Source organism: Camponotus vicinus, unplaced genomic scaffold (genome assembly GCF_025532165.1).
Source record: "Camponotus vicinus isolate PSW18456_S1 unplaced genomic scaffold, iyCamVici1.0 SCAF_7, whole genome shotgun sequence".
Classification (NCBI taxonomy): Eukaryota; Metazoa; Arthropoda; class Insecta; order Hymenoptera; family Formicidae; genus Camponotus; species Camponotus vicinus.
In genome coordinates, this window is record NW_028141979.1 from 436,589 (window position 1) to 448,933 (window position 12,345).

Genomic DNA, 12,345 nt, shown 5'->3' on the forward strand with positions numbered 1-12,345 from the left:
GGAAAATCGCACTCGAGATGGTTCCGGCCGGTTGACAGCGATGACAGGACGTCTCGCTCGAATCACGGCTGGAATTCTTTAGCGGATCGCGAGCGAATCTAACGAATTTAAGCGATTATTGCGCGGGCTTGTGTAATTAATCTTTTTTCTTGAAATACTCGAGGAAGAAACGCGACCTTTCAAATGTATTTCTCTTTTTCCAGCCGGCACTTAACCTATCGATGGCTCCATTCGCAAAATACAGCGGTCGACTGCTCGCCGTCCGCTGATTGGCGTATACTTGTGGATCGGCCAATCGGATTCGCCCGACGAGAGCCAATCGGATCGAACTGCCGTGTTTTCTGAACGGTTTGAATTTTGCGTCTCTCGCTCTCGCTGCTGTGTAACGTTTTTGACATGTTACAATGTCTAGGATATTCCGACGAAATCGCGAAATGTAAATTGTTGTAATAGTGCACGATCGAAGGAAGCAGCAAGACGCGCAGTTTTCACGGAAGGGAATTGTTTATTGACGTTTAGCGCGCTGATAAGATGTTGCATGTCGAGCGGGCTGCCACCGATCCCTTGGACGCGTAGTTTGCTCTAACCTTTTATATTTGACATCTGAATTGACAAATTCAAGTCTTTAATTTATCCTAGAGCCTCGAGGTGAATTTGTTACGTTGTTCTCGCTCCCGTTGATTGCTACGCAAAATCGAAGACATGTCTGACAAGTTGGCCGAATCGATAGAAGACGACAACTCCGTTACGATGCTCGATGTTCTCCAGGTAGAGAATCAGCTCGAGGAAGACGCGTACGCGGTTTTGGGCGCCTCCGATGATCAGAATTGTACTTATAACAAGGTTGGCACGTTTCTCAATTTTCATCTTCTACGATATCATAATTTTATTTTTGTCAACTCATTTTACAATCGTCCAATTGTTGATTAATATTGATTACTTTATCTTTAAACAACATAATTACAGGGATACATAAGGCAAGCATTGTACGCGTGTAAAACGTGTTGTTCGGACAAAATTCGAGCTGCTGTTTGTCTGGCATGTAGTTTTCATTGTCACGAAGGGCACGAACTTGTGGAACTGTATACAAAGCGACATTTCAGATGCGACTGTGGAAATTCCAAGTTTAATGGCAAACAATGTAATTTGGAGAAGGTATTGAGTTTTTTGTGTATAATATTTTCTATGTTTTTATATTATACAAAATTGTATTGTCGTAAGTGTTCAATTAACGCTTAATGTTTCCTCTAGCTGAAATCTGCTATCAACATTGAAAATAAATATAATCAAAATTTTGATGGAGTTTATTGCACTTGCACGAGACCATATCCTGATCCTGAAGGTGATGAAGATGACATGTTCCAATGTACAATATGCGAAGATTGGTATCATTTGAAGGTAAATATATATATGTGTGTATGTGTATGTATTAATAAATAAATTGTATGCATCTAACAATTATTTTCTATAGCATCTAGAATGTGACAATGGTATACCTGCAGATAATGCATACGATGAAATGATTTGCGCAGGTTGTATGAAACAACACAATTTTCTATGGAAATATGCATCAAAATATGCAGGTTAGATGCCTGGATTATTAAAAATTGTTGCTCTAATCGTAAATTTATTAATATGTACTCTTTGGTTATAAGTCTTGAGAAAATCAGATGTAAAATCTGATGTATCTGAGAACAACGAAGAAATAGAAGTCAATCAATTGTCGGAAGGATGTCAAATGCCAAAACAGAATTGTGCTAATACTAAAGGAAGCTGTTTTTGGATAGAGGGTTGGAGAGCTGCATTGTGCACTTGCGAAGAATGCAAATCAGTGAGATATTAAATGTTGTATATGGTTTTTTTTTTAATGTAAATAAATTGAAAACTATAAAGATTTGTACATTCTTTTTGTGAAACTCATGTTATATTTTTTTCTATTCTTGTAGTTGTATAATGAAAAAGGCATTGCATTTTTACTTGATCCAAAAGATAGTGTACAAGCATATGAGGAAGCAGGCAAAATGAATAAGCAAGAATCGCAATATGAGAAAGGTATGAAAGCTCTTGCAAGCATGGGACATGTACAAAAGTTGACAGCAATTGAAGGTAAAATTCAAATTATTCTAATAGATTTAAAAGCATTAATCATACAGAAAAATATTTATGTGTTTTCACTAATACTAAACTGATTCTAATTATTTTTAGAATACAACAATATGAAAGAACGATTGATGCAATATCTACAAAAGTTTGCGGAAAACAAAAAAGTTGTACGTGAAGAAGACATCAAAGAATTTTTTTCAGAAATGGAATCAAAGAAACGTCCGAAAGTGACAGTGCCAACATATTGTCGTTGAAAAATATGTATGTATTTTAATATTATCATTAACCCCATAGCTATCTAATAATTATTACAAATATACTATATTAAAAATATGTATTATATTATGTTTCTATGGTAGATTATTATATACACATGTATATTGGTAATTTAAGATTATCAGTATTGTGAAAAGGTGGGAGAAAATATGTGCATGATTTAAAAGAGACCAAGAGAGAAAAAAAATTTATTAAAGAGTTGCCAGTCTAATCTGATACACATGTATTGACATAAGAGAAACACTAGTACTTATTTCAACATACATTTTTTAACATCCCTCCAACACTTTATCATTAAATAATTCAATAAAGTAGAGCATTTATAATAAATTAAAGAAGATTAATACCGAATATAAAGAATCATTTTGATTTAATTATTGCCTAAAGTTGTTCAAATTTCTTTAATAAGATTATTTAACTTGAAGCATTTTTAATCTTTTAGTTATCCATCAACTAACGACATATTTTTAAGCATCTATTTTAAACAATTTCAATTTTCGAAAATTAAATTCCCAATGTGCTAATAAAAACAATTAAAATTTTCTACATAATGTATATACAAGTATTTAGTATACTTTTGGAAGGAATCTAGTAATGTATTGATCCTCGAAATTAGTTCCCAAAGTTATCGACAATTTGTTGTCAATGTCGAAAACTGTCAATAGATTTTTAGTTTGTAATTACTTGATCGACCGTAGATAAATATCTTTAATATCTTATAATTTGTTAAAAATTTTAACATTCAAATATTAGCAAAGTATCAGAATAATATATTCAAATAAATTTGATGAAACGCAAAATAAAATTTCAAAATTCGCAATTGTAAGAATTATAAGGTTGAAAACTGAACATAGTGCCTCGAAAGGGAAAATAATTGAATAAGAGATGACATAAATAAAAATGTCAAGTATTGTAGTTTTAAAAATTTTAATCTTTTTAATATTTTCTCCTTCTCTCGTTATGAATAAACGATTAAAAAAGGGACGAGATAAATCTTGAATATGACAACTGGGCTAATAAATAAAGTCTCTCGTATAGTAGTAATATTTATTTATTTACTTCTATTATCTTATAATCTTTGCTTACAAAATATACGGGTCAACGAAACTTTTAAGCAAGTCAGAATGTTCCCAATAAATGTTTTACGCAGGATGTCTTCGACATGTTCACAATGGCGGAACATATTGTTGAGGTTTAATTATACAGCCGACACTCGCGATTGCTTCAACGTGTTCACGCGTTTTATATATCTCGCATTATAATTAATCTTTGGCAGTGATAGAAGAAATCGGGAGTACGTTTTTTCTTCTTTTTCTCTTTTTTAACACTCGCAAAATTCCTATACGTATTACGCTGCTTCTCCGATATCATTATCTCATTCGAGTAGTAATTTTATACGGTGAAATTATACAGCAAATTACGCGATAAAAGCATGAAATAAAATAATAACGCGCACTCCCTTTTTTATCACTCTAAGATGACCAGCCTCAACAATGATGGCCGCGTCATCGCGAACGCTTCGCCATATAACATTCCTCTTACTTATACGCTACAATTTTAAGTTTAAGAGCTTATCTCAATAAAACTTTCTCGATATTATATATACTATTTGATATATCGTAATATATTAAATAATGCATTCACATGCATCACGATTATAGAGATTTTTTCATATATGATGTAAAATAAGTTGTGATTGCAGCATAATCAACTAATATTTATCTTATATATGCATAAGAATTTGCAGATATCACTGGAAACTTGTTATCGGTGAAACTTGAACAAAAAGACCGCAGAAACTTTAGTTAAAAAATTTGTCATTTTTCCACCCAAGCTATTTAATACAACTGAATAAATGATTAGACATGTATTAAAAAATAATAATAATAATAATAGTATACATTACAATGATTTTAGAATAGTAAGTCAACCTATGTTGAGATCATTAATATATTTATAGAGGATTGATTTATGTCTGTAAAATGTAAAATGTATTGAATATGAAAAAATGCTGCAATCACAGCTGACGAATTTTCTCATCAATATTCATGAAATACGATATGCATTTTAGGATTACATCGCGCGATATAATTTGCTTTACGTTTTTAATTAAAAATTGCAGATCGGTAAATCGCATCAAGATCGATATTAGCGTCCCACGCGATCTGATTTTTTCTTTCTCACATTACAAACTTTCATATATATGTACAAAGCTAGGCATATTACTATCCAATCCCTTATGACGATGATTCCAACATGTACGAAGAACACTTCTGCCGGCCGATTCGCGGCACATCACAAGTAAATCAGACTATCTCTGATGGGTAGTAATATAATTGTAATTGTAATAGAGTAATAATAATAATAATAATAGTAGTAGTAGCAATGGTAATAGTAGTAGTATATTAATAGTTTAATAATAGTTTTAATATATATAGAACACCATTATAAAAATGCTTACGGCTAAATTCTGTGCGTTGAATCTCTTAAAATTATGTCCAATCTTTTCGTACAACAAGGAATTGTCATGTATATAACGTTTAATATCCATAATGTAAATTTAATATCCATAATATCCGCACATGTTAATGTCGTGACATAATTTTCAATTCTCTCTTAATTGTAATTTTTAATATTGTACGCTATTAAATGCCTCTCGCATACAAAGCCACACGTACGTTACTATCGATGATTATTTCCTTGTTGCACTCGCCTTAAAATTACGTTAAAAATTCTACCGCGGCAAATTATATCCATCAGCGGAAATGCGCCGATCTCTTCCTTGTTTCCTGTTTACTGCACAAGTTTTCTTACGCGCGGATAAACATGGCAATTAAAAAATATAGTAAATTTAAAAATACTTTTAAAATATTAGTCGCGCTTTTACCTCTTTGTAATTAGAATTTTTTCGTAAATAGAATTTATCATTCATATTCAACGATACTTTTATCTCTGAAATTAAGGCAAACATTCAATAGGAATCTCACGACAAATGCAAGCCTCTCAGCATATGGGAAATGTGGACAGTTATTTTCCTTAATCGCTATTCGCCTCCCCCTCCTCATATATATATCCATTAAAGACGATAAAAATATATCTCTACTCATAACGGACTCGATAGATATGTTTCCTCTTCAAAGCTTGTTTGTTCGTTAGAAATAAATATCTCTAGCTGCTGATTCAAGCGACGTAAAAATCTAACCGATTTGCTGGACGAAAAAAATAACTTGCCAATTTTTTCCATTAAACATTAAACAGTAGCGAGATTGGCATTTTTAGGTCAAATTTATGAATAATAATTTATGAAGTATCCAAAAATTTGCTTATTTTATGGAAATATCGTTATTTAATAATTTAATAATCGTTATTTAATAATCGTTATTTTTCGAATAATTTTACGAATTAGGGATAGAAACCGAGACGATACCCTTATTAGGATACAAGGTGGATAAATCATGTGATCCGAGTCACTTATTATTACTCTTCTAGCGTTTTGATTTATGTTTCTACGTTAGGCGATTATTTCCGCGTAAACTTAGTCATATTAATGTTACTTTGCTAAGACTTATATATATTTTGCTCGCTCGCATCCTCGAAATGAGAAAATTTCCGACTTTGAAGGATCTGTAAATTAGATGACGAGATGAAAAAGGACTCGGTATGATGGACAAGTATCAAGTTTCGATCCTTTTACCTTTTCCAACGAAAAACATCGATTCGATACCTGACATCTATCCTAAGCGTTTAATTATGATTTGTGTGTATGTACTAAGCTGTGATCTCGAAAAGGCGAAAATCGGCGATCACGAACAAGCCTCTTCTCGCTTTCGACCCTGTTTGAGCGAGAATTTAAATCAAGGCCTCATTTCGTAATTAGAACTCGGAAATTTCGAAGGTGAGAGCTAATTGCGCCTGGCGTTGAAATTCTCGCTAAAGGACTTTCAAACCCAGGTCGGAGGTTGCCGATTCTCGCTCTTTGCACGCCACTTTATATAAGCATATCGTATTGATCTCGGTATGTTTCATTGCGCGTGAGGTTCGTCGTTACTCATCCGATCCGGCATATTACGTACCGTTTTACCTTTTCGTTCAACGATCTTGACATTATGCACGGCCTATCGATGGGGGCTATACATATCGCGTGTCTCTGTCTGTCGTCGTTCTATAGTCGTACCGTCGTCGCACACGATGAGTACGCGTTTTAAATTTGACAAGGAGATATTCGGTAAAATTTACGAGTCTTTTCTACGCGTATAATTTCTCTCGTCCTCTCATTTTTTTTTTATCGTCCTGCAGGGGACAATTGTCGAGAAAGATTTCCGAATCTTATCTATACGTATGTCACTCGCGAATTATATATCTTTATTTAAATAACTCGCAATATAGAGATACACGACAAAGTTGCTCGGTACATCAGACTCATTCACCTATAAATTGAACACAATTTAGTCTTTGAGAAAGTAACGTCCGTTACTACGTATTTATAGTAAAAAAGATTGTACCTCCAACGTTAAAGCATCTCTCTTAACGATGTGTAACGCGAAAGAATGTTGTCGATAAAATTTCCACGATATTACAACACAGACAAAGTACAACTTGTCGTCTTCGATGGTTGCATTTTGAATCGGAGAATCGAAAGTGCGTAGCGATGTAGGGGATGTCTGATTCTGAAACGCACGTATTCGACTCGAAATGCAGACGCGTACAAGCGATCGAAATATAGCAAATCACATGTGCTTTTTTTTCCTTCAAAGAGAGAACCTTTAATTTTTGATTCGTACGTATGTAAAATTGTTTCATGTGTAATTTAGCTCGATAATGGAAATATTTGAAAAAAATTATTTAGTTGATGCAACGATGGAGAACGATAATGACGCGAAATCTTTATATATTCACGAAAAATTTAAACAAATTGTCCGAGGGACCGAATTTAAGAGTGCAAGGGACAATCTGGGAGATAAAATGGGAAATAAGGCGCTCTAGAAAATAAAAAAATGTTTTTACAGTTGCATAAAATGGAGGGAGAATAAGTTATTTCGTGAAATTTATTATGCGATTGTTTGGTTTTCTTTTTTTCAATATCTACAATATCCGCGTTTTGCGCGATTGTCCCTTTCAAGACTCTAAATTCGGCCCTCCCAGAACTTGATTTAAACTTGAACTTTTCTCCTTTCCGCACATGATTCGCGGACGTTCTTTCCAAGATATCATGCTTGAACTCTCCTTCGTAGGACGAATAAAAATTGCATATTATATTTCTTGCTGCGAAATTTGTCACCTTCGCCGACATTATTTTTCGCGATAAATATTCCTGTGCTAATTTTCCATGCATATCTTGTTGCGTGCAATTAGCGTGCGAGTGTAATTATTTTATAACTCCATGTCCATGTCATACGATCGACCGATATCGTCAACTGTAATAACGTAATTAAAGCTACACACCCTGTGTCAGCGTGTACTGTAATTTAGCTTCAAGTCAACCATAAAGTCAGCGAGCAAGAGAAACAAAATCGAATGCCTCAAACAACTCGTTGAAATTCCTCTATTCGCTGTCGTTCATACGTAGATGCAAAGAAATGTCAAATGCGCGCGCAATCAATCATTTTTCAACGCGACAAGCGCGAATGAAAGAGTCGCGAGAAAGAAGCAATGATTACCGTGTCGGAGAATTTTTCGAATATGACGGAGTCTACGTGTGTATCTCGCGCGTAGCCACTTTCTTACGTCGACGAGGTCGCGCTACGTCGCAACCTTGGAGCTCAAAGAGCCCCGGCTTTTCGCTCGCAATCTTGCACCGTTAGAAAATGCGTGACGGCTCTATTCGGAAATAACGTAGCGAGTGCGCACATTAATTAAACCAAACTATGCTCGCGCGTATCGTAACGATGCGTGTACAGAATGGAGGAACTTGGTCCTGACGACGTGACGGACGATGGTGGCGTGGTACTCGTGCACGGCGGAAACGCGGTAGACGCGGAAGGTAGCACCTTCCTCGAGGCAGGCGGTACCTAGGTATTGTGACCTTGCTTGTGAGGCTTGTTCTCCAGGTTGTTGGACGTCGACCGGCCCACGAGATCCTCGAGTTCGTCGGGCGTCAGGACCGTGAAATCCCTGTCGATTCGATCAACGGACGATGATGGAGCACGAGGGATCAAATACAAGATAGCGAATCTCAAGAGAGATCTCTTGGAAATATGATAGAATGGAGTCTTGTAATCGAATAGTAGTTGAATAATTACACAGGCCTGCGAAGGTCAGTTATAGAAAGCAGAGGAGGTGAATCTGATAGATTTTTTGACGCTGATGACGAATCTGGCCGCAGAATCAATTCAATAAGCCTTTCCAATTTAACCGTGTTATCTCTCTGTCTTATCAGGAATCAAAATTTAGATAAAAACATAAATTTTTGAACGCCGCCTGTCATTTTCTGAAATTAAAAATGGCAGAATTACAGTAAAAGATATAAAATTTAGAAAAATTTATCAAAATGTGTGACTGCATTAGATATATCTTTATAATACTTTTATGGGCAACTCAACCTGATATATGTAAGCCTTTTCAAATTTCAAGATGATGGATCTGCCATACTGATGTCTATGTAAATTTTCTTATAAGTTCATGCTTGTATATCTCAGCGAAAAAAAATCGTGCGGCAGCAATCAAGAATGGATTTGAAAGGTGAAGACTAATACTACATGATGCCGTTGACAGAAATATTTCAAAAAATTAGGTTCCCTCATAATAAATTCACGAAATTTGCCAAAATAGCCATTTTTGGACTATTTAACCATAAATTACTCAAAAACCTGACGTGCTAGAGAAATTCTGCGGTCAGATTCATTTTCAGCGTCAAAAAATCTATCAGATTCATCCACTCTGCTTTTAACTAACCAAACCTAAAATTTCACAGGCCTGTGTTATTTACGCGACTCGAGAAAACAAATCTTGAATTTTAAACGCAAATTATAGAGAATTAGAGAATATTCCGTCGACACATTTTGAGCGATAATCGTAGATGACGTTTCTTTTTTTGTAGGCAATTTTCAAACCCGATGGACACAAAGGAAACAAAAATTGCACGTCTTTGGAAGGAAGGAAGAAAGATGTGGCATGCATGGCTTCGCATGCAATCGCGCAGCACGGCTGTGTATCGAGTGAAAGTATCGGAGAATATCGATCGATTGCTTTTTACCTGTGCTGAGCCAACAGCATATCTATGCTGGTGACGCTCCGCTGATGGGTGCCGTCCTTTTGCGCCGCGCTCTGCTTTCTGATGCACACGGCTCTCAGCGGGGCGAGGAACACCCCTATCACCAGGAGGCCACTACCGGCGGCGATGAGTGCCGCCGAGTTTTGCGCGGCTTCCGCGCCCGGAGCGAGCTGCACCAGACCGACAACCAGGACTACAGCTCCCAGCAACAGCGAGCCGACGACGACGTACAGCGAATTTACCTGCGAATAATTTATTATTGGAGGAGAGAGGAGACTCTTTTTTTTTTATTCAAGCTACACCGCATACAAGCGCCTCTTTTGTCACGCGGATAATGAAAAAGCGAGCGAGTTTCAGCGGCTTGTTCAACAACGAAGCGATCGCATCGAAAAGCCGAAGGCTCTCGTTACCTTTCCGCAAAAATAGTACTCCGGTGGCTCTTTGTCTATCATGGCCAGTACCGCCTCGCTCTCCGCCAGTGGACTTCCCGGCTGGCTGTTCCCTATCCGCAATCCTTTCTCCTGGTAGTAAGTCTTGTGAAAGACCTTCACCGAAGGTACCGGTAACGCCGTAATCATTCTGATGACGAGAAACGTATTTAATTTATCGTCGAGAATTCATTCGCAAAGTAGGATACAAAAAAAAATTTACGATAAAACATAAAGATGTAAATAAATTGATTGCTCGTAACGATCGGATTATAACTGTATGCCGTTGTAATAAAGTTTATACGACTGTGCCGTTACATGATACAAAAAGCCTGCTAAACTTTACGAGCACATGACTCTACTATTTTTCGTATGAAATTATATCGCGTAGTCGTTTCTTCGGCGTGTTTTACAGTCGAATGTGCAATGGTGAAGGCGATTACTGTGGCAAACGGTCGGTGGTGTCGGTGGCCTAGATATGTTCTCGGGGGCGATGGCCTTTGTACCTCGATTATCGAACAACCCAAGCTAGCGCGGGGTGCAGGCTGCACCGCTAAAAAACCGCCGGTGTCGCACGACAGTGGACTCTTTCTCTCTCCTTCTCGCAGTCTCCCCGAAATTGGACTCCATCGACGCGTTAACGATAAATACGACCTCGCGTGATTGCGTTTGCGAAGAAGGAGGATAGGCGGAAAAACACACCACACCACCCTCGTACAATTTGGCGCGGCGAACGATTGATTTTAACGCGATTGAAGATTGTATCATCGGGACACCTAAAGTTAATCCGACCTACGGAAAAGCCGAGAATTTCGCAATCGAATCGCGCCAACTGTGTGCATAATAAACGGATACAACCTTTATCGCTTTAGAAAGGCGTAAAGTGGAACGGTGGCCTGATTCCTCGATGTCATGGTTGCAGCTCCACGTGCATCGAAGAGAGTAGGCCAGTTATAGACGCGCATGAATGTGCAACTAGTATTATGCTATCTCGCAACCTGGATTTCTGCCAAAATCTTGGAAAAGATACGATGGAGGAAAAAAGGGGGAATATTAACGACATGACTCCAATCCCCAATATCTCTCGATACTCGACATTAGAGTATGTACGTTATTAGCGTGCGTAGAGCGAGTTTAGCTGGAGACGGGGCAATGCTACATCGAGGTGGTTCACCCTGGAAGGTACCAACTCGCGGGTTATTCTACGTTGGGCAACGACCAAAAGGCAGCGACGACCGCGATATCTTTGGACTTCAAATTTAGATAGAAAAATAACAAGTCTAATAAATAACATTCCGATTGCCCTCGCAAACTCGTGATTCTTATAGCAACGATTATTCTTCCTCGTAAAGATATCAGAGTCGCCGAATCGAACCCTTCCTGAGAAAATGGAATGTATTTAAAATTTATGCCAACGACCTACACTTTTCGTGCATTGACTCGCCGTTGCCTTGGGTCGTGCTTGTTACCGTTGATATCCCGCGCGTTTGGCTGTGCTCCAGAAAAATAGCTATAACAGTTTCCGATAATCGAGGTTGGTGCACGCCATATGGCCGCGTGCGTTCGTTCCTATCGCAATTTCATTAGCTTTAGACACGCTGGCCTAAAAGAGAGAGAGTGGATCAATGACGGAAATCAATATCAATATTTATCGACTCTCGACAGATGATGTATCTCGCGTATCGCGTTTATTTCTCGCTGATCGAGACTCGAGAGCTGCGTAATGCTTTATTTTAACAGCGTCAATTTTGCAAACGGATTTGTCGAATTCTCTCTTCGATGATATTCGAGTTTTATTTTTGTTCAATGGAGATTTAAAACGCCTTAGGTAACGCCAACAAGATACCATGTTGCACTAAAATCTCAGAAAATCGATAAATGGGTCACCATTGCACATTTAACATCCAAGGGAAATTTCACGCTTCGCCGATAAGCTTTCAACCGCCAAACCAGGTATTCTATATCGGGAATGTCTATCCTTGAATAAATTAAAAGAGGTATCTTTCCAATCTAGGTAAACTTAAACTCTGCTTCTGTTACAAATAATGCAAGTTACATACACACACATATAATATATATGTATTTATTACCGTTTTTATATCATATTATTATCATTATCATCATCAAAAAAGAAATTCAAATTATATATTATTATTAATTATTTTATTTTATTATTATTATTATTATAAAAAATAAATTATTATTATAAATAAAATATGTATATATATAAAATAATTCAATCAAATGATAAATCTAAATTATATATATAATTACATCAATTATATTATATTTGATATTGAATGTAGAGCGGAAAAAGGAGAATATTAT

At 36.7% G+C, this 12,345-nt stretch overlaps 2 protein-coding genes across 7 annotated transcripts in view; one reads left to right on the plus strand and one right to left on the minus strand.

Moving 5' to 3' along the window:
* Window positions 1-12,345, plus strand: part of LOC145974914 (putative E3 ubiquitin-protein ligase UBR7) — a 13,851-nt gene continuing 1,506 nt past the window's right edge. The window contains exons 1-9 of one of the 4 annotated variants that reach the window (XM_083104989.1): window positions 1-132; window positions 204-843; window positions 967-1,155; window positions 1,252-1,398; window positions 1,472-1,583; window positions 1,656-1,831; window positions 1,947-2,106; window positions 2,206-2,364; window positions 2,463-3,844. In XM_083104989.1, coding sequence (XP_082961115.1) covers window positions 703-843; window positions 967-1,155; window positions 1,252-1,398; window positions 1,472-1,583; window positions 1,656-1,831; window positions 1,947-2,106; window positions 2,206-2,357 — 1,077 coding nt within the window. In that variant the 5' untranslated portion in view covers window positions 1-132; window positions 204-702 and the 3' untranslated portion in view covers window positions 2,358-2,364; window positions 2,463-3,844. Of the gene's footprint in view, window positions 133-203; window positions 844-966; window positions 1,156-1,251; window positions 1,399-1,471; window positions 1,584-1,655; window positions 1,832-1,946; window positions 2,107-2,205; window positions 2,365-2,462; window positions 3,845-9,415; window positions 12,117-12,345 lie in introns of those variants that run through there. The other 3 variants (XR_014439851.1, XM_083104990.1, XM_083104991.1) reach the window with 3 other exon arrangements.
* LOC145974921 (uncharacterized) overlaps window positions 3,413-12,345 on the minus strand; it is a 9,705-nt gene continuing 772 nt past the window's right edge. The window contains exons 1-4 of one of the 3 annotated variants that reach the window (XM_083105001.1): window positions 11,441-11,803; window positions 10,000-10,168; window positions 9,572-9,831; window positions 3,413-8,490 (exon numbers count right to left, since the gene is read on the minus strand). In XM_083105001.1, coding sequence (XP_082961127.1) covers window positions 8,388-8,490; window positions 9,572-9,831; window positions 10,000-10,167 — 531 coding nt within the window. In that variant the 5' untranslated portion in view covers window position 10,168; window positions 11,441-11,803 and the 3' untranslated portion in view covers window positions 3,413-8,387. Of the gene's footprint in view, window positions 8,491-9,571; window positions 9,832-9,999; window positions 10,203-11,440; window positions 11,804-12,345 lie in introns of those variants that run through there. The other 2 variants (XM_083105000.1, XM_083105002.1) reach the window with 2 other exon arrangements.